We start from the raw sequence: 21150 nt of genomic DNA, 5'->3' as shown, positions 1-21150 counted from the left end.
CTCAAATACCACCGTGCGCCCGGATGCTTGGCTGTGAGGGGCCGGGGGTGGGACTTCACCTGGAGGGGCGGGGCTTCGGGGGGAGCCCTTGTGGGGATGGGCTCAGGTGGGCTGGGAGGAGGGCGGGAGGGAGCACGTGGGAGGAGCAGCGGGCTGTGCACCTTGGGGGGGGCACCACCTAGCTCTCCACTCATTTGCATTTAAATCATGTTCTCGCAAGAATGTTAATTATATATAGTTTGCTGACGATGGTGAGGTCTCTATGCTGAGCCTGGCAGGTCTTACCTGACACTTGATTATTATTTTTTAACTCTTCGTTGAGCCGCCCAGCCCCTGGCAGGCGGGCCGGCCGCACGCTGTTGCCTGTGAAGCTCTTGGAATGCAGCAGGTAATAGCTCATCAGTTCTTTTTGATGTGAAGGTTTATCTTAACACGGAATATTGGATTCCATTTTCCTGTCATCAAGTGTACTTTTCTTGGTGTGATCTGGAGAGGAACTGTTCCGATGGATGAAATGACTTTCTGCGCAAATTACTTGCCGTGTGAAACAGGGAAGTCGGGTTAAGCATGGGGCCGGTGGGGGGGGGGGTGCAGGGAGAAGGGTATCTGAATCAGGCTTTCCCATCACGTCCAGACTTAGATGTGGGGGGGAGACAGCACTCACACTGGGGGCTCTCTTTCCCGCCCCCAGGAGGGGTGTGCCCCCCACCCAGGGCCTGGGGCCAGGTCACGGCTTGACCTTGGGTGGGACCGGCCACAGCCTGCCAGCTCCTGCTTCGCTTCAGGGTCCACTGTTGGGCGTGTCTTCAGCTGCGTCCAGCCTGCAGATTCCTTTCTTCCTTTTCTCTTTTTCTTTTGTTTTTTGGCCTGTCTGCAGCAAGGGGACCTTCCTGGGCCAGGGTTTGAACCTGCGCGTAGCAGTGACCTGAGCCACAGCAGGGGGATATTAACTCCTGAGGCACCAGGGAACGCCCCCTTTTCTTTGCTTATAAAAAACCCTGTATGGTGGACTTTCCAAGCATGAACAGAAGCAGCCTGGGTGGTAAAGTGAGTCCTGGGGGCCTCCGCACTTACCCCCTTCCTGGACCGTCTTGTTTTGTCCATTTTGATTCATTTTGAAGCAAATTCCAGTCGTAATTGCACCTGTTTTTATTACTGAATACTATTTTGGCGTGCACATTGTGTTTTTTAAAAAGCTCTTTTTATTAAGAAGAATTTCAAATATAAAAAGAGAGGGATCCCTGTACCCATTGTGGCTCAGTGGGTTAAGGGGCTGCATCTCTGTGAGGATGAGGGTTCCATCCCTGGCCTCGCTCAGTGGGTTAAGGATCTGGCCCTGCTGTGAGCTACGGTGTAGGTCACAGATGTGGCTCAGGTCTGGGTTGCTGTGGCTGTGGTGTAGGCCGGCAGCTGCAGCTCCGATTCTACCCTTGGCCTGGGATCCCCCATATGCTGCAGGTATGACCCCTAAAAAAAAGAAAAAGAAATGGAGGGAATGTGTGATGAACCCGGAGAATGTCCCCACCCCCAGTCCCCAAAGTCACCAGCTCCTGCCCAGCCTTGCCTCTGCTTTTCCTTTCTGACCCATCGCTCCCAGGTTATTTTAGAGCAAATCCCCCCCCCCATCATTTCCTCTGTGAACAGTGGGTAAAACATCCCAGCAACCCCATCGTCACCTCTAAATAAGTGAAGTCCCCCCAAAATGTGCTCTTCTCCAGAATGTGGGTCCTGGGCCAGGTTCTGGGCCTGAGCTAGGGCAGCATTGTTTCTTCACCATCTGCCCTTGGGATGGCCCGGCCCGCCTTCCATCCTTCCATCCTGCGTCTGTATCCCTGGCGCTGGCAGAACCACATGGGCCAGGCTTCTGGCCACGGCCTGACTTGCACCTGCTTCCTTCCGACCAGGAGCTGGCAGCTCAGTCTCCGGGTCCCTCTGTGAGGCTGTACCTTCCAGTGTTTATCCAGTTCCGAGGGAGGCAGTTTACACCCGGCCTCTTGAGTCTGAGAGGTTTTCTTTGGTCCTAAAATGCTTTGGAAACAAACTTGAAACAGTTTCGAGAAGGCACACCCCTGGGTTGTAATCTGTTGTGAAATGTTTGCATCTTTTCTTAGCCATGTAAGCCTTTGGGATTTGTCTTGGAGTCAACTGTTCTGATCCAGACAACTTCCTCTTCAGAAATTTGAGTCCGTGGGGACAGTGCACCCTCAACAGACGGCCCGTTTTGAAATGCTGTGAGTTTTGCAAGCGAGGCCTCTGCAGATGTTTGGTGATTGACTAAAGCGGATTAAGCAGACTCCTTAGAACGTAGGGAGTGAGATGGAATGAAGGCGGCTGTACAAATAACCAGACCCAGTGGCTTTTGCTGCATTTTTTGTCAGAATAAGTGCAGATCCCTACGGGGCTGCCAGGGGTCAAAACAGTCCTTTTTGGGGGGAGTCAAACAGCAAAATAACCCTATCCCATATCTCTAGGAGGTAAAGATCTAGTTAATTTAAATCAGAGCTTAATACAAATACATGTTAATTTTTTCCAGTTTTATTTTTATTTTTTATAAAAGTTATGGTTGAGTTACAGTGTGGTATCAATTTTTGCTGTACAGCAAAGTGACCCAGTCATAGTATACATGTGTATATACCTATCTCCTTTCTCCTAGTCCATCATGGTCTCTCTTGAGAGACTGGATAGAGTTCCCTGTGCTGCACAGCAGGACCTCAGTGCTTATCCGTGCTAAATGCAGTAGTTTGCACCTACTAATCCCAAACTCCCGTCCCTGCCACGCCCTCCCCCTCAGCAGCCACCAGTCTGTTTTCTGTGTTTGTGAGTCTGTACCTGTTTGCAGACAGGTTCATTTGTAACACAACATGGCTTTTATTTATTTACTTACCTATTTATTTTATTTTTTTATTTTTTGTCTTTTTTTTTTTTGCCCTTTCTTGAGCCGCTCCTGCGGCATATGGAAGTTCCCAGGCTAGGGGTCCAATTGGAGCTGTAGCCGCCCGCCTACACCAGAGACACAGCCACGCAGGATCTGAGCTGCGTCTGTGACCTACACCACAGCTCACGGCAACGCCGGATCCTTAACTCACAGAGCGAGGCCAGGGATCAAACCCGCAACCTCATGGTTCCCACTTGGATTCATTTCCTCTGCGCCAGGATGGGAACTGCTGCACTGTTTTTAAATCACACTCTGTTTTGGCGTCATCACAGAAGTAAGCGGGGCCGTGGGCGTCCTCTTTACCCGCGGTCCCCAGCGTCTTTGGCTTTAAGTCCGGCTGGTCGACTTTTTCCTCAGGTCTGGTGCCTTGCGTCCCTGCACAGCCTCTGCAGGGCTGGGGTAGAGGCCCTTCCCCTGTGTCCCCTTCCTTCCCTGTGTCCCCTCCCTCCCCTGCGCCACTTCCCCTCCCCTGCGTCCCCTCCCCACCCTGTGTCCCCTCCCTGCCCTGCATCCCTTCCCCTCCCCTGCGTCCCCTCCCCACCCTGTGTCCCCTCCCTCCCCTGCGTCCCCTCCCCGCCCTGCGCCCCCTCCCCGCCCTGCGTCCCCTCCTTGCCCTGCGTCCCCTCCCCTGCCCTGCATCCACTCCCTTGCCCTGTGTCCCCTCCCCTGCCCTGCGTCCCCTCCCCTCCCCTGCACCCCCTCCCCTCCCCTGCGCCCCCTCCCCGCCCTGCGTCCCCTCCTTGCCCTGCGTCCCCTCCCCTGCCCTGCATCCACTCCCTTGCCCTGTGTCCCCTCCCCTGCCCTGCGTCCCCTCCCCTCCCCTGCACCCCCTCCCCTCCCCTGCGCCCCCTCCCCTCCCCTGTGTCCCTTCCCCTCCCCTGTGTCCCCTCCCCACCCTGCATCCCCTCTCCACCCTGTGTCCCCTCCCTGCCCTGCGTCCCCTCCCCTGCCCTCCATCCACTCCCTGCCCTGCCTGCTCTCTGCTGCCCGCTGCTTGCCCGCTGTGCTCAGGGTTTCTTGGTGCCGTGGGGTTGGGGTGGTGGTGGCTGTGGACAGCCTCAGGCTTACTTCTTCTGGGTGGTGACCGCAAATGCAAGAGAGCTGCCTTCTCCCAAGACCCCCAGGAACCCCTCCTGGAAAGACCAGGCCCCAGCACACCCTCCCCTGGAGGAGTGGCTGCAGCAGGCCCTGGAGTCCCTGGTGACCTGCACAGGTCGTGGCCCCGTGGAGTGGAGCCGATCCCCACGGGAAGGGATGGCAGGCCACCCAGCCTGAGCCCCTTGGCCAAGGCTCTGTAGGACCTAGGGGTGGATGTGGGGAGGGAGACAGGCCCGGCAAGGGGCCGCGTCTCCAGAGGACGCAGGTGCAAAGGCCCTGGGGAGCCCACGCTCTGGCCTTTGGGCTGTAGGCCTGTCCGCCTCCCCGTCACAGCTCCAAACCGTGACAAGTTCACTGTCGCTTCTCTCGGCCGTTGTGGAGCTGATCCCTTTTTTGCAAAGAGAATCGAAGCGTTGGGAACCCAGAGCCAGTATGAAGAGTTGTACTGGGTTGCAGACCTCTCTAAAAACCCAAGCCGTGGCTTTTCACTGCTCATGGGCGTGTTTCAAGGTAATTACTCAGTAGAGTGAGAGGAAGATGCGGCCCGGCGAGCACCATGCTTTTGCATGGGCCATGTCCAGGCCCCACCGTGAGTGTGTGTGAAGGGAGTTGGCAGGAGTGGCCTGGTCCTTGGTGTGTCTCGTTGGGACCGGGTTTTGGTGTTTAAGCCATGCGTTCCTGGAAGGGTGGCTTCGGGCTGACGATTCCTGGTTCCTGAGCCTTCGCTCTGCCTGGCGGTCCCTGGTGCCTCGCTCCCTGGCCCCGGCCGCCTGCCTCTCTCCCAGCTCTTCCCCTCGGGTGGGGTTCAGGCTCTCGGGCCTCGTGAGGGTCACCGTGGTGGCCAAGCTCCAGTGTCCTCCGAGGGCTCCTGGGGCGGGCTTGATGGCCACCAGCTGCTTGTGCGGGTCGGCTTGGCTGCAGGTGGAGGATGCGGCTTGGTCTGTGGTGCCCGTGTCGGGCCTCGCCCCCTCCCCCAGCCCCAGTGGTCGGCATTCACAAGCTGTGCAGGGTGTGTGTGTGTGTGTGTGTGTGTGTGTGTGTGTTTGTGCCTGTGTCACAGGAGTGGGTCCAGTGATGGGCACCCCAGAACAGGCCTGTGCCTGCCGGGCTGAGCCACCTTCTGTGTGGTTCTTCAACCTGCCCCCTGGGTCTTACCCGCCCCCCAGCTCCCCCCCACCCCGGGGATGGACGTGCTGTTGGGGACTTTTGGACACGTTCTGACACAGTAGTCTGCTTTCTTCACTTGTGTTCACTGGGACTCCTGCACGGCCCGACCCGCCATGGCTGTCTCTGGAGGTGGCCTCAGGGCTAGGGGACCTCCCCCTGCCCCATGGTCCCCTGCCACCTCTGCAGTGTCTCTGGGCCTTGGGCTGTGGTGCCAGGTCAGCACAGAGAGTGCTCAGCCTCTGGCCTGGGTCCCCAGCAACGGGAACACGGCCTCCCTGAAGACGTGGGGAAAATCAGCCTCGTGAAATGACACGACGCGTGTACCTGCCTCGAGGGAGTTCTCAGTTGGTCTCAGGACAGAGGCCAAAGGGACCCCGTTCGTTTTCTGGGGTGGCTTGAGTAATTGACACAAACTGCTTGGCTTGAAGCAACCGACCGTTGTTCTCTTGAAGCTCTGGGCCCAGAGTCGGTCCTGCTGGGGCCGGAATCAGGTGTCGGGGGCGGAGGGGGAGGCGCCTGGTCCCCTCCCCAGGCTCTAGGGGAGGGGCCTTCCTGCCTCTTGGCTGTTGTGGGTTTTGTTCCCGACTGGGGGCTCCAACCCCGGCCTCCGTCTCCATGTCCCCGCCCCCGGGTCTCCGTCTGTCCCCGTCTCAGATCCCTCTCCATCCCGCTCTTGCAAGGACACCTGTCATGCATTGAGGGCCCAGTTTACTCCAGGTCTCTCGTCGTCTTGTGACAACTTATCACATCTGCGTGGACCCTCTTCCCAAACAAGGTCACGGAATGACCTCAGGGAGCGGACACGTCTCTGGGGGCTGCCATCCAGCCCACTCCACGGGCCCTGGATGGTCACACATTCCCAAGGGTTAAGTGTCTGCTTGCTTTCTTTCCTTTTTTTTTTTTAACGGCTACACCTGCGGCATGAGTTCCCAGGCCAGAGACTGAATTCGAACTTGCAGCCGCGACCACCAGAGCTGCGGCAGCCATGGTTCCTTTAACCCACTGTGCTGATCCCTTTTGGGTCGGGGATCAAACCCGAGCCACTGCAGTCAGATTCTTAACCCCTTGTGCCACAGAGGGAACTCCAAGTGTCTGTTTTCTGCTTGCCCCTGGCCTGGTGAACGTCTGTTCCATGGCCAACCTGGTTTGTAATCCAGGAGTATAATTCCTTTGGTCTTTTGTGTAGTGTTTGCTACAGTGATTAAAATCTGAATGGGAGAAATTCAGTGTATTTTGCTTTTCTTTATAGTTTGCATGAAATCAGACCCAGTTTGACAGAATAAGACATTATAAAGTTACGGATCTGATCCCAACCCCTAGAATCACTGTCACGTCGTGCAGTGAAATAGTTGTTCTTGGAGTTCCCACAGTGACCCAGGAGGTTAAGGACCTGCTGTAGCCTCCATGAGGATGCAGGTTCGATCCCTGGCCTTGCTCAGTGGGTTGGGGATCCCGCTTTGCTCCAAGCTGTCGCATAGGTCACAGAGGTGGCTCGGATCTGGTGTTGCCATGGCTGTGGTGCAGGGTGGTAGCTGTAGCTCTGATTCCACCCCCAGCCTGGGAACCTCCGTATGCCGCGGGTGCGGCCCTACAGACAAAAGTTGCTCTTGGCCCGCCCGCTTGCTTGGATGCACCTGGCCTTCTCCTCGGAGCTGGGGTCGGGGCGGGAGTGTGGGTTAGGGAGGCCCTTGCTGCATGTGTCCCTGGCCTGTTGGGAGAGAGTGCAGAGCCCCTGAATTGTCCCCAAGGCCCCCCTGTCCCATGAGGGGCTGCTCACAACTCACTTCTTGTTAGAGCTGCTGAAACCAAGTGCGGGGAGCGGGCATTCGTGGCGCCGAGGCCGCTTCGCACAGAGGAGCTGTTAGACTGAGGACCAGAGGAGCGGAAGGAGGCTGGGCATCCGAGTCGCCCCATTTGAGTTGCCCAAGTAGTATGTAAATGGGGGCACATGTTTTCTTTTCATTTTGATCCTGTAATAAACTTGTGGATTTTGTGGGAGATGACGGTTTACAAAAGTTGTCTAGGTGTTAATCCTTCATCAGTGGGCACTTTTGCCAACACGTTTACAATTTATTTTTGTAAAATGGTGCCTTTAGAATCCACTTTTCACGGATACACTGTGGCCGCTCAGGACTCTTTTCTGTTCTCTCCCGGCTGATGGAGTGGGAAGGGCACACGCTGTCTTGTGTTTGACAGACACCGAGGGTCCTGCACTTCAGGTTTCTTACTGGCCTGGTTCTTCGCTTGTGTGTTCCAGGATGTGGGGGTTTTTCTTACTGCCAACGTCTCTCCAGCTGCCTTCTCGGAGTTTGGCTTTATTCTTATTTCTTTTGCACTAGTGGATGGACGTGGTCTCTTGTCAAACACCACTGGGAGTTCCCATCGTGGTGCAGCGGAAACGAATCCCACCAGGAACCATGAGGTTGTGGGTTTGATCCCTGGCCTCGCTCAGTGGGTTAAGGATGCGGCATTGTCATGAGCTGCGGTGTAGGTTGCAGACATGGCTCGGATCTGGCATTGCTGTGGCTGTGGTGTAGGCTGGTGGCTACAGCTCCGGTTAGACCCCTGGCCTGGGAACCTCCATATGCCGCAGGTGCGGCTCTAAAAGGAGAAAAAGAAAAAAACAAAAAAACGAAAAAAACATCACTGAATCAAGCCCTGACACCGAGTTGTGCAAACGGCTTTGCTTGAATGTGGAGGCTAATTGTGGGGCATTCTGGCCGCCTCGTTCCTTTCACTGGGCCAGTGACAGAGACGGTGAAGGATGAACAGCAGGCGCCGTTGCACCTGACCGATTCCTGATCACACACAAGTTACACAGACAGGACATACCACTGGGAGCGAAACTCCACGGGAGAAAGTGTGGGCTGGTAACCCTAAATTGAATAGCCGCCTGTATTCTTCATGATGTCACAAAGTGTCTCCCCGCTGTCCTGTTGTTTTGTGCCTGGGTTGGGGAAGATGCTGGTAAGGTGCAGTGCGCTCACAAACCCGCAGGAAGATCCTTTGGGAAAAGGAGGCATCATTGGGACAGTGCGGGCCTTCGAGAGGGTCCTGGTGGGGCCAGCGGGGTCTCAGAGCCCCAGGCTGGCCTCGCCGTGTCCTCTGAGCCGCTGATAGGGTGCCACATCCTCCTGCTTTTGCTGACCCCGCTTCTTGCTACCCTGATCTCTAGAGAAATTTTCCCGGGAGAGCGCTGGTGATCCCCCCCGCCCCCCCACCACGTGGGTTTGGGAGTTTCTCACAACTGGTGTGCCTTGTTCCCCTTCTAGGCAGCGTCGGTTACCGCCTTGTCCACCTTGGCCTGCATGCACACGGTTCGCTGGGCCGTCTGGAACCCCTCGCTGGAGGCCAGCTCTGGGCGCGTGATGTTACCTCTACAGGGTGGGATCCGGCCCAACCCTGCGCACCGCCTGGCCTATAAGGTGCCCCCAGCCAGCATGAGCTCTGAAGAGGTAAATCAGTGGAGGCGCTGTACGTGTGGTTATTTCCTATGAGCTCCTGGCGCGTCCATGCATTTTCAAAACCAGAAGCTGACTGATGTGGGTGACGTTTCGTGAGCAGTGTTTTTTCACCTCACGGACATGCCCTCAGGAAACAGGTGTGGCTGCCAGGTCACGGTTGGCAGTGAGCTCGCAGTGAACTCACAGAGGCCGGCTTGGTTTTTTGGGGTTTTTTGGCCGCCCTGGAGGCATGTGGGTGTTCCCTGGCCGGGGATCGAACCTGAGCCACAGCAGTGACAACACCTACTCCTTAGCTGCTAGCCCACCAGGGAACTCCGAGGCTGGTTTACCTGGGGTCTGATAAGGTCCCTGTTCAGGTGTCACTCTCTCAAGGTGACCGGGGAGCTTGTGACACTCGGTGCCACAAGACTCATGTCTTGTGCTGAGTGTCCTTTTCAAAAGCCGTCTTGAACCGTCTGGTGCACTGCAGCCTGGATCTCATGTGCACGAGGCTGGGTTGGAAGCTGGGTGATCATTGTCGCCTTGGCTGGTCTTTGCGGCTCATCACTGACGCCCTCTGCTCCGCCACTCTCTCCAGCTGTGTCCAGGGGGCAGGGACCATGGCAGGATTTAAAGAGATCCATTTTGAAATGAAGCTTACGCTGAACTCCAACATAGAAAGTGAATGAGGAGGGGCAGGACGCGGGTGTGTGGGGGGTCTCATCCCCTGGCCTCCCCTGGCCAGTTGGTGGCCTCACCAGGTGGGGAGCAGAGGTCCACGGGTCACAGACACATGTGACACCCCTGCTCTGCCCGACGTCCTAGGTCCTTCCTGACACGAAGAGGGTCGTGGCAGAGTCTCTGCCTGGGGTGTTGTTTGATTCTTAATTTCCTGAAATATGCCCCTCTCATCAGCTGTGCAGACAGGGGCCTTTGAGGACTCAATGGGCTCGTTTTTCTTCCGGGAAGGACCGTACCTGTCATTTCAGTATGTCATCCGTGTGCTGATGCTGGCGACAAATGTTATTTTGGGTGTTATTATTGAAGATTGGATTGTGCTTTGGGGACGGGACACGGGAGCAGCTGACTGTGCACATCTTCTGATCATAAGGAATGTCCCTCATTACGGGACCACGTTGGCTGCCTTCCCGCAGGGTCGGGTTTGAGCCCTTACCGTAAAGTAGCCACTGGAAGTCCTGAAGCCATTGCTATTTTCTCTCCCGTTCCCTCCTTGCTTGGTGTGTACGTGGACATAGATAAATGCTTATTCTGTTTCATTTCAGCCTCTCCTGGCACTTGATTTCCTTCCCTCTCTCAGTGCATAAACGGTATTGCAGTATCAGTGTTGCGAAGGTTTGACTGTCTTAATGACACAGATATATCAAATGCCACTGTTTTTCACAAGGACTGTGGCTTCTCATGGAGGTTTCTCAGCCTCAGCACTATGCGGCAGCAGCCCTGGCCTCTACTCCCTAAATGCCAGCAGCATGCCCCAGTGATGACAGCCGAGCATCCGTGGCATGGCTGAATGGGCTCTCCTGGGGTCAGAGTCGCCCCAGTCGAGGCTCGCTCCTCTAAACAGGTTGGATTAGCTGAAATAAAAGCTCCCACTGGTCACAACCTCGATTCCCTCTCCCGCTCTCTAAAGCTCTGCTCTGCTTCTTCCTGTGTTTCTTATCTCACAGCAGTGCCAGCATCCATCAAGTCAGAGGGTGGACACTTAGGGGCTCCTGGGCTCTGCCCTGGGACCAGTCGGTTCTCTATCTTATTCATTCATGCCGCGAGTTTTTACTGAGCACCTGTGTCTGCTCTAGGAAAACATTTCTAATCCCATAGACCTTGCAGTTGAGTGGGAGTGGCAGATGTTCATCAGAGAAAAATAAAAAATACAAACACCCCATTACTTATTACTAAGTAAATTTGGGGGTTTATGGTATGATTATTGAATGTTATTTACTGAGAAGGTCAGTAGTGTATTATGATTCTGTTTTCTTAAACAGCTCCTAAACTCTTCCCTTGAGCAAATAATTATCTTCAAAGAATTAATATTGGAGTTCCCTGGCGGGACCTAGTGGTGAAGGACTCAGCGTTGTCACTGTTGTGGCTTGGATTCGATCCCTGGCCTGGGACTTTCCGCATGTGGTAGGCGTGGCCAAATAAAAAAATATCTCCAGGGGCAACCACTTTCAACTCCTAGCTGTGCCATATGGTATTTACTTCGTTTTCTGAATATTCTGCTTCTACTACTATCTCTTGTTTTATCAATTTTAGAAATCATATTGACTTACACTAATGATACGTGAGAACTTAAAACCCCATTCTGTCCCCCTGCGGCTTGGCCTTGCCCCTCAGGTACTGTTGCCAGAGGGGCACAGCACTGGGGTCTGGCCAGAGCATTGAAAGGGAGCCCCAGGGAGCTGCAACGAAGTCGGGAGGTCTGGCTGGAGAGGGAGGAACTTGAAAAGCACCCCGTGAAGTTGTCAAGAAATGCCCCGCCCACCCCGAGCTTCCCGTCCCTGGATCTGACCCTCAGCAGCGTGTCACAGACTTTGAGACCTGGGCTGTGGATGGAGGTGCCCACCGGGTGGACTGGGGGCAGGAGAGCTCCCAGTTGTGCTGCTCAGGCTTTGAAACCGGAACCGATGGAGACGCCACAGCCCCAGGAGGCTGGTCGGGACCCGGGGCTTGAACCCAGCTGGGTTGATTCCTGACTGAACAGAAATACCAACGTCCTCCCGAGGATTTACATGAGCCTCAGAGTCTTACAATGTCATCATCCAAAGGTCCACGATAAAATTTAAACTTAACTTACAAAGAACCAGGAAATCTCAACTTGCAGGGGAGAAACATGCAACAGACCGCAATCCTGAGATGACACTCACGTTTCAGTGATCAAAGGCTTTAACACAGGTGTTATCAAGAGGTTCCTGTGGATAAGAGCAACCACCTTTGAAACAAAGGGAAAGTGAGTCTCCACAGAGAGATAGACGATGAGGATGAAGCAAATGAGAATTTTAGAACTGAAAAACGAAATGGCCAAAATATTCACTAGGTAGACTCAGTAGCAGAATGAAGGCTACAGAAGAAAAGTCCACGAACTTGAAGATAAATCCATAGGATTTATCCAGCCCAAACCACAGAGAGAAAAATGATTGGAAGACAATGGATGAAGCCTCAGGGGCCTGTGGGGCAGCACCCAGAGGCGGTCACCTGTGTCGTTAGAGCCCCCATGGAAGAGAAAGTGCTGTGTGGAAAAACTATTTGAAGAAATAATGGCTGAAAACTCCTCGACTTTGGCAAAAGACTTACTTACAGGTTGAAGTGGTTCCATGCATAGATGCAAAGAAATGCACTTCCAGACACACCACCATCAAACTGCTGAAACATCAAGACAAGTCCTGAACACAACCGTGGAAAAATGATGCATTGCTTATGGAGAAACAGCAGTTTGAATAATTGTGGTTCCTCAGCAGAAACCACGGAGGCCAGAAGGAAATGGAACAACGTTGTAGAAGCAGTAACAGAAGAGCCTGGAACTTAGAATTCTATTTTAGCAAAAATCCCGCAGGAATGAAGGCGAAATACAGACATTCTCAGATGAACTAAAACTAAGAGAATTCATTGGCAGTAGACATGCTCTAAGACAATTAATGAAAGAGGTTTTTTTTTTGTTGTTTTTGTTTTTGTTTTCAGAGGAGAAATGATACCAGATGGAAACTTGGTATATCAGGAATGAAGAAAGCAACAAAAAAGATAAAAATAATACAGTATTCTCCTTTTGAGTTCTTCAAAATATGTTTGATGGTTGAAACAAAAATTTGAACAGTGTCTCAGAGTTCCCATTGTGGCTCAGGAGGTTAAGGACCTGACATTGTCTCTGTGAGGATGTGGGTTTGATCCCTGGCCTCACTCAGTGGGTTAAGGATCCAGCGTTGCCATCACATGCAACTTAGGTTACAGATGCGGCTCAGATCTGGTATTGCTGTGGCCGTGGCATAGGCTTCAGCTGCATCTCCCGTTCGACACCTAACCCAAGAACTTCCATGTGCTGAGGTGTGGCTGTAAAAAAAAAGAAAAAAAAGTTATAACAGTATTTGATAGGATTTTTAAGGTATGTAGGTGTAGCAGGCGAGACAGCTATAACATAAAGGGGAGGTAAAGGGACCTGTAGGGTGGTAAGGCTTCTACATTCCACTCGAGGTAATAAAATGTAGATTTCGAGTGGATTGAGGAAAGTTAAATATTTACATTGTAAACTCTAGAGCAATCACTAAAAATAAGGTACAAAGAGACAGTAAGAAACTCAGTAGATAGGTAAAATGGGATAATTCAAAATAAGGCAGGAGGAGTTCCCGTTGTGGCACAGCGGAAACAAATCCAACTAGGAACCATGAGGTTGCGGGTTCGATCCCTGGCCTTGCTCAGTGGATTAAGGATTTGGCATTGCCGTGAGCTGTGGTGTAGGGTGCAGACGCGGCTCCAGTCCTGCATTGCTGTGGCTCTGGTGTAGGCTGGCGGCTACAGCTCTGATTCGACCCCTAGCCTGGGAACGTCCATATGCCCCAGGTGCGGCCCTAAAAAGCAAGCAAACAAACAAACAAAAGCAAAATAAGGCAGGAAGGGGGAAACAGGAATGAACAACAGGAAGAAGAAATCATAATGAAATGATAGTCCTGACTCCAGACGCACCAGTAATTACATGAAATGTAAGTAGTCTGACTGTCTGAACACACTAACGTCAAGACAGACGCTGTTGGATTGCATAAAAACTCCAGGCCCAGCTCTATGCTGTGTACCAGGGACTCACTTGAACTATAATGAGGTAACAGGTCAAAAGTAAAAGGATGGAAAATGTTCCATGCAAACACTCACCAAAAGAAAACCAGGAGTGGCCACGGCAACACCAGACAGTGTAAACTTCAGGGCAAAGAAAATTTCTAGGAAGTAAGAGGGATATCGCATATGATGAAAAGGGTCCGTTTACCAAGAAGACATGCAATCCTGAAGGTGTATGCACCTTACCCAGAGCTTCAAAATGCAGCAAATGAGTAGACCAGAAAGAAGAAATCGACCCACTGACAGGTGTAGGTGGAGACTTCAGCACTCCTCTTGGAGTAAAGGGTAAATAAGCAGATAGAAAACCCCCAGCACGAAGAAGATCAGAACAATGTCCTCAAGCGTCTGGCTCCAAACGGTCTTTGCGGAACACGCCCCCCAGTGCAGATTATCCCCTTCCTCCATGGTGCACGTGGAGCACTCACCACGACTGACCACATCCCGTCATAAAACAAACCTCAGTGATTTTAGGAGAACGGAAATTATATAAGGTATACTCTGTGATCATAATGGAATTAAACTGGACGCTAATAACACAGAGAATGTAAACAGTTAGAAACACTTGGAAATTAGTACAATTCTAAATAAGCCACGAGTCAGAGGGAAAGCCTCAAGAAACATAGAAGACATTTGGAATTGCCAGAAAAGCAAATACGACATCTCAGAATTTGTAGGGGAGTTTCCATTGTGGAATTCCCGATTAGGAAGTGGAAACAATCCGATTAGGAACCATGAGGTTGTGGATTTGATCCCTGGCCTTGCTCAGTGGGTTAAGGATCCGGCGTTGCCATGAGCTGTGGTGTAGGTTGAAGACCCAGCTCGGATCCCGCATTGCTGTGGCTGTGGTGTAGACTTGCGGCTACAGCTCCGATTCAACCCCTAGCCTGGGAACCTCCATATGCCGCGGGAGTGGCCCTAGAAAAGGCAAAAAGACAAAAAAAAAAAAGAATTTGTAGGATGCAACTAAAATGTGCTTACCAGGGTATTTATAGCATTAAGTGCTTATATAAGAACAGAAAAAAGCTCTCACACCAGTAATCTAATCTTCCACTTTTAGAAACTGGAAAATAGAACAACAAAATAAACCTAAAGCAAAGCAGAAGAAAGTCAGCAAGGAAGATAAGAGCAGAAACCAAAACGAATGAAAATAGAAATTCACGGAGGGAAAACTAGAGGAAGCCAGTGAAAGAGCAAACTGAGTCTCTGGAAAGATCTGTAAAGTTGGCAAACCTCTGACAAGACCGAAAACGTCAAGAGAGGCAGACGTCACTGATGCGGGGAAGGGAAGGAGGCGACCCCTGCAGACCCCACAGGAGGCAAAGGTTCTCCGGGGATCCTGTGCCTGTAATCTGCCCTGTGCCCACAAATTCGAAAGTGTAGGTGAAGTGGATTCGGTTCTCAAACAACAAACTATCAACACTTGCCCAAGGCGAGCTGGATAACCTGAGCAGTCCTATGACTCGGTAGAAAATGAATTCCCGGTTAAAAAAGCTTCAAATGAGACACATTCAGGCCTAGTCACTCTAAGTTGTACTAAACATTTAATGGAAAAATAGCACCAGTTTTATAGTCCCTTCCAGAAAACAGAATAGATGAGAACAATCCCCAACTCACGCAACAAGGCCTGTGTCCCCTGATACCCAAACCAGAAAAAGGCAGGACAAGAAAACTGTGAATACACGCCCTTTGTGAACCTCGAGGCAAACTGTTCAACGAAATATTAGCAAATTGAATCCAATAATAGGGAAAAGAACAATACACTCGGACCAGGTGGGGGTTCATCCTAGGATGCAAGGCAGTTTTCTCTTTGAAAATCAAAAGATGTAATTTATCATAGTAACGGCCTAAAGAAGGCAAACTATGTGATCATGACAATTGATGCCGAAAAAGCATTTGGCAAAATTCAGCATTCGTTTATGACAACAAACTGAGCAGGAGTTCCCGTCGTGGTTCAGTGGTTAATGAACCCGACTAGCATCCATGAGGTTGCGGGTTCAATCCCTGGCCTTGCTCAGCGGGTTAAGGATCTGGCGTTGCTGTGGCTGTGGTGTAGGCCCCTAGCTACAGCTCCGATTCGATCCCTATCCTGGGAACCTCCATGTGCCGTGGATGCGGCCTTGAAAAGATAAAAAGACAAGAAAAAAAAGAGAATAGAAAAACTGAGCACACAGGAATAAAGAATGTTCTCAGCTTGATCAAGGGTATCTACCAAAGTCCCTTAGTCAGCGTCCCACCAGATGTGAAAGAGTGGATGCTTCCCCCTAGATCAGGAACAGGTGAAAGATGCCCATTCATAACATTCAGCACCTTATTCAGTGTTGTCCTGGAAGGTCTAGCCAGTGAAATTAAGCAAGAAAACAGAATTTTAAAACATACAGATTGGAAAGGAAGGAACAAAAGAGTCCTGGTTTGCAGACATGATTTTCTCTGTAGAGAACTTCCAAGAATTTACCAAATACTCCTGGAGTAGACCAGTGAATTTAGGAGGCTGCAGGATACAACAGAAAGTCAAGATAGAAAAATCAATCACATTTCTATTTTTTTTTTGAGGGGGTGTTTTTTTATGGCCACACCTATGGCATATGGAGGTTCCCAGGCTAGGGGTTGAATCGGAGCTGTAGCTGCCAGCCTACACCACAGCCACAGCAACACGGGATCCGAGCTGCATCTTCGACCTACACCACCGCTCATGGCAACGCTGGATCCTTAACCCACTGAGCAAGGCCAGGGATCGAACCCATGTCTTCATGGATACTAGTCGGATTCTTAACTTGCTGAGCCACAACAGAAACGCCACATTTACATATATTATCAAAATATATACATTTGGAAAGCAAAATTTAAAATGGTATTATTTACAAAGGCCTCTCTTTGTTAGAATGAAGTAAATCTAGAAAATGAAAAATATGTATATGATCTGAATGCTGAAAACTCTAAAACATTCCTCTTGCTGCATGTCATTATTCTCATGGGTTACTCTTAAGTGGATCAAAGAAAACTTAAATAAATGGAGAGACACCGCTGTGGATCGAGAGACTCAACGTAATACAGATACAAATTCTCCCCAGATTGATCTATAGGTTTAATGCAATTTCTATCAGAATTCTTGTGTGGTTGTTTAATAGACATAGACAAGCTGATTCTGCAATTGATACAGGAAATCAAAGGAATTAGAAGAGCCAAAACACTTTTTGAAAAGAACAGTAAAGTTGGAGGATTCAACTCAAAGTCAAGTTCAAGGCTTTCGGGAAAGCCACGGAAATCAGAGCTCAAGTGCTGTTGGTAGGGGAATTGCACACGGATGAATGGCGCAGAATAGCGTCCAGAAGTCAGTCACAGCTGAGCACTTTCCTATCAAGTTAAACAGCCACATACCATGTGACCCAGCAGTCCTGCTCTCAGGGAAGTGAAACTCAGAGACGTGGAAACTTAGGTTCACCCAGGAACGTGTACACCGATGTTGCTAGCATTGCTGCTGATGAGCAGTCACGCTGGAAACAGCCCAGACGGGCCTCAGTGTGGATGGATACAAGCCCTGTGCTGCCTCGTACAGGGGAGCGCTGCTCGGCTGAGAGGGAATGCCCGTGGACACATGCCACGGCTCAGATGAGTCCTAGCAGCATCGCAGGGAGTGAACGAAGCCAGTCTCAAAGGTTACAGACCTTGTGGTCCCATGTATGTGACAGAAGACGGGGGTGGAGAGCAGCACAGTCGGGGGGCTGGTGCAGGTGCTGGCGGGTTGGGGGATGAAGAGGCAGCACGAGGGAGCGTTGTGGGTGGTAGGCTGACCCATGTCCTGATGGTGGTGGGATTCTGGGGGTGGTTACATGTGCTAAAACTCAAAGAACTATGCACCGAAATAAAAAAAGTCAACCTACCATAGGTTCATTAAAAAAACGCATTCAAAACTGGATCAGTGTTGTTGCCTTCTGCCCGTGTGAGGGTCTTCTGGGGGATTCCAACCCACGGTGGTTGTTTTAGGGCTGGGCCAACGCCGACTGCTCCTGGTTGAGTTGTAACCAGCGGGTGCTGACGAAGGAGCGTGGCTGTCATTGCTTTTGTTGTGGTCGCAGGTGAAGCAGGTGGCGTCGGGGACGGTCCAGTTCCAGTACTCGCTGAGCCCTGAAGGACACCCAGACACACCCACAGGCCACGCCAGTGGCCCCAAGGCCGAGCGGCAGCTCTCCAGGAAGCCACCCACGTCCCCTTCAAGTAAGTGTGTGCAGGGAGCTGAGGCTTCAGTTTCGAGGCATGGCTCCCGCTGTGTCAACATTGATCAGATAACTGACTCAAATTGCTTTAATTTTTTTTTTGGTCTTTTTAGGGCTGCACCCACAGTATTTGGAAGTTCCCAGGCTAGGGGTCAAATTGGAGCTACAGCCGCTGGCCTACACACCACAGCCACAGCAGCATGGGATCTGAGCTGCATCTTCAAACTACATCACAGCTCACAGCAATGCTGGATCCTTAACTCACTGTGCGAGGCCAGGGATCAAACATGTGTCCTCATGGATACTAGTCAGGTTTTTTGCCGCTGAGCCGCGATGGGAACTCCTAGATTGCCTTAATTTGAATCAGTTGGTTCAGTTTTGCTGCACACGGAGGTGTAGAATCAGACAGTGGAGAAGCATGGCCCAGCTTTTTGTCACTTGTGCCTCAGCCACGAGTCGGCTCTGTTACTTCCACCCCCTAACCAAGGGCCTTGGAAGGTCTGTCGGTGACCCTTAAAGGGGCCCTTCGCGTGGGTGTCCTGCAGACACAGGGCTCGAGAATTAGAGGCTGGCCGGAAGGCACGGACTGCCAGCTCTGTTGTGCCCTTAATGGAGCCGCGAGTTTGTTGTTTTTAAGAAATGCTTTCTGCTCCTTTGGAGCCCAGTCTGAGAGGGGGGCGGCCACCACCTCGGGGTGTGGCTTTGAGACGGGCACCGAGGGCTGCCGGCAGAGTGATGCCCTTCCCGTGGGTGTGCGTCCCCCCCATGTGTGATCGTGGGCATCAGCTTTGCGGTGGCTACCCCAGTGCCTTCTGCTGAGGCTGGCATCAGAGGCTGGCACCACCTCATGTTCAGGGCCTCCTGGCTTATCCCCAAGGACAGCCAGGCCAGCGTCCTGGTGGACGGAAGAGGAGGCGGTCAGGAGGGGACCCTGAGAGAGCACCGAGCCCCTGGCTCCAAGAGATCTTGCCAGCTGAAAGAACGTTCTGGATCACAGGCAGTCGTCTCTTAGAAAGCCCGTGGGGAATGAACAGGTGTAATCCCTCAATCCTGCATCCCCATGTCTCTCCTCTGCCGGCCGCTGCGGGGTGTCCACGGAGGGCTGGCCAGTGCCTCTCGGGAGCAGGTCCCCGGTGCTGGTGCAAAGGTGCCAGAGTTTGTCGTTTGGGAGTGAATTTTTGAGTTGAGATTCTAGTGTTTGGACGCTGGTCCTGTTGATTTTCATGTTACAGTTGGTGGGAGCAGCACAGTGTCCCCGAAGTGCTAGCCCCCATCTTCATGGGCTGCCCTGATTTCCTGAGATCTAAAACTCTTCATCTAAAACACCTCATAGGTGATTGCTTCGGGACAGAGCTCCTATTGAATATATGTTCCTTCTTGCCCCAAAGGCGGATCATTTGATGGTTTTAACTGGTTCTCCCAGGTTTGCCCAAGAAAAGGCAAGAGACAAAAACAAACAAACAAAAAAGGTCAGCCTTATTTCTAACCCATTCCCTTTTTAAAATCTAGGATCTTTCCTTCTTTCATATATATTCATAGATATATTTTAAAAATTAAACAAGTACAAACCTCTAAGAAATGTGAGTATGAAAGAATGATAGTATCCTAGATTATGAGAAATGTATATATTTTGTGATAAGATGTAAATATAATTATTCTGGGTTTTGATCACATTACTTAAAAGGACAATAGTGACATGTAATAACTGTCATTTAAAGTAATAAACATAGTTTTTAACCCCGGTCCTTGAAATGCCTGAATAAATTATTTCTTTAAAGAAGGAACCTATACGGCTATCCTTTAAGGAAAAACATGATTACCTTTCCTGGAAAGGAATTTTCAGGTGTTGAATTTTGATGTGGTGATGGCACTGGAAACAAGCAGCCAGCTATGTTTGAAGCCCTTCTAATCAAACGAACTGTCACCCAGGACAGGGTGACCCTGTTGGCATCCCCGGGGTGTGGCCTGTGGGCTCTGGGTTTGCTCTCTCAGCTGCCCTGTCTGTTTTCACGATGGGCTTGGAGGAGATTTGAAGCCTAGTCTGTCACTGCCTCAATTTCCCAGAGTTGAACTTTCCCTGATGTTTCGCTTGGGGTTCACTGAGCCTCTTGGGTCTCTGGGGTTTTTAAAATCACAGTTGGAACGATTTTGATCATTCTTTCCCCAGTGATTGTCCTCTGCCTTCCTCTCTCTCTTCTCCTGGTACCTGTGTCCGGCTGCAAGGCTGCAGCGGGTTCACCGCTTCCGTTAGTTGTAGACTTTTCTCTCCGTGTTCCATCTTACATGGTTTCTGCTGCTGTGTCTTCAGGTTCACTCATATTTTTTCCTGCAGTGTCTGACCTGCCATGAATCCCATCCAGTGTATTTTTCATCACAGATATTGCAGTTCTCATCTCCAGAAGTCCTCTTTGGGTCTTTTTTGTATTCTCCGTATTCAGTGTTTTATCTTGCTTATTGAACGTGTGAAATACAGGTATAAGTGCTTTAATATCCTTGTTTGCCAATTCTAACATCTTGGCCAGTTCTGGATCAGGTTTTTTAATTTATTTATTTTTTTTATGGCCACACCTGCAGTACATGGAAGTTCCTAGGGCAGGGGTTGAAATGGATGGAGCTGTAGCTCCTGACCTAGGCACAGCCACAGCTGCACCAGATCCAAGCCACATCTGTGACCTACGCTGTAGCGTGCAGCAATGGTGGATCCTTAACCCACTGAGCCAGGCCAAGAATCCAACCAACATCCTCGCAGAGACAACAATGTCAACAGTAGCGGGACTTCTGTGAATTTTCTCCTGGTGAGTGCTGAATATTTTCTGTAGCTGATAAATACTCTTGATCATTTTGGGTCTTGCCCTTGAGTGTTGTTAGATGGGAGCATTCCCACTGTGGTGCAGTGGCATCACCCACGTCTCTGCAGTGCCAGGATGCAGATTTAATCCGCCACCCACCTTAGAAGCAGTGGGAACTCTGTGCATTACGGGGTGGCCAAAAAAAAAAAAAAAAAAGATTTGTTAGATGGGACCAGATAAGCATTTAGTCTGAGGGCTGATCCTTCCTTGCTGTGATGAGAGCAATGAGACAGACCGCTTTCCATGCTCTGCCTCATGCCCCTGAATTTCGAGGGTTGCCAGACTGTAAGAACAGCCTGTTTCTGGCCCCCTGTGATCACTGAGTACTGGTCCCTCTAATTCTTCGGGTGGTCCTTTGCCCACCTTTGGGTAGTTTCTTGATCAGGGATCTACTGAGTCCTAGAGGGACCCTCTGGAAGTGGCTGGAATCCTCTCTCTGTGCGCCCTCCCGCCTGCGATCAGCCCTGCAAGCTCCAGCTCCCTCCGTCTCCGTGGAGTCTCAGCCTGGTCCACGATGCTGTGGCTGGGTCCCCTCCCACCCCACCCCACTCACTGCCACCTGCAGAGCCACTCAACCCAGTGATGTGGGGACAATGAAGGGCTTTCTTCTC

At 51.3% G+C, this 21150-nt stretch overlaps 1 protein-coding gene across 6 annotated transcripts in view; it reads left to right on the top strand.

The window, feature by feature from the left end:
- NPHP4 (nephrocystin 4) overlaps window positions 1-21150 on the top strand; it is a 110477-nt gene that overhangs the window by 43284 nt on the left and 46043 nt on the right. For 5 of the 6 annotated variants that reach the window (XM_047791230.1, XM_047791232.1, XM_047791231.1 and 2 more), the window contains 2 exons: window positions 8473-8655; window positions 17553-17691. In XM_047791230.1, coding sequence (XP_047647186.1) covers window positions 8473-8655; window positions 17553-17691 — 322 coding nt within the window. The remainder of the gene's footprint in view (window positions 1-8472; window positions 8656-17552; window positions 17692-21150) is intronic. The other variant, XM_047791233.1, reaches the window with a different exon arrangement.

Source organism: Phacochoerus africanus, chromosome 8 (assembly GCF_016906955.1).
Source record: "Phacochoerus africanus isolate WHEZ1 chromosome 8, ROS_Pafr_v1, whole genome shotgun sequence".
Lineage (NCBI taxonomy): Eukaryota > Metazoa > Chordata > Mammalia > Artiodactyla > Suidae > Phacochoerus > Phacochoerus africanus.
The sequence above is the reverse complement of the archived record's forward strand: the minus strand, read 5'-3'. Positions and strand labels throughout refer to the sequence as shown.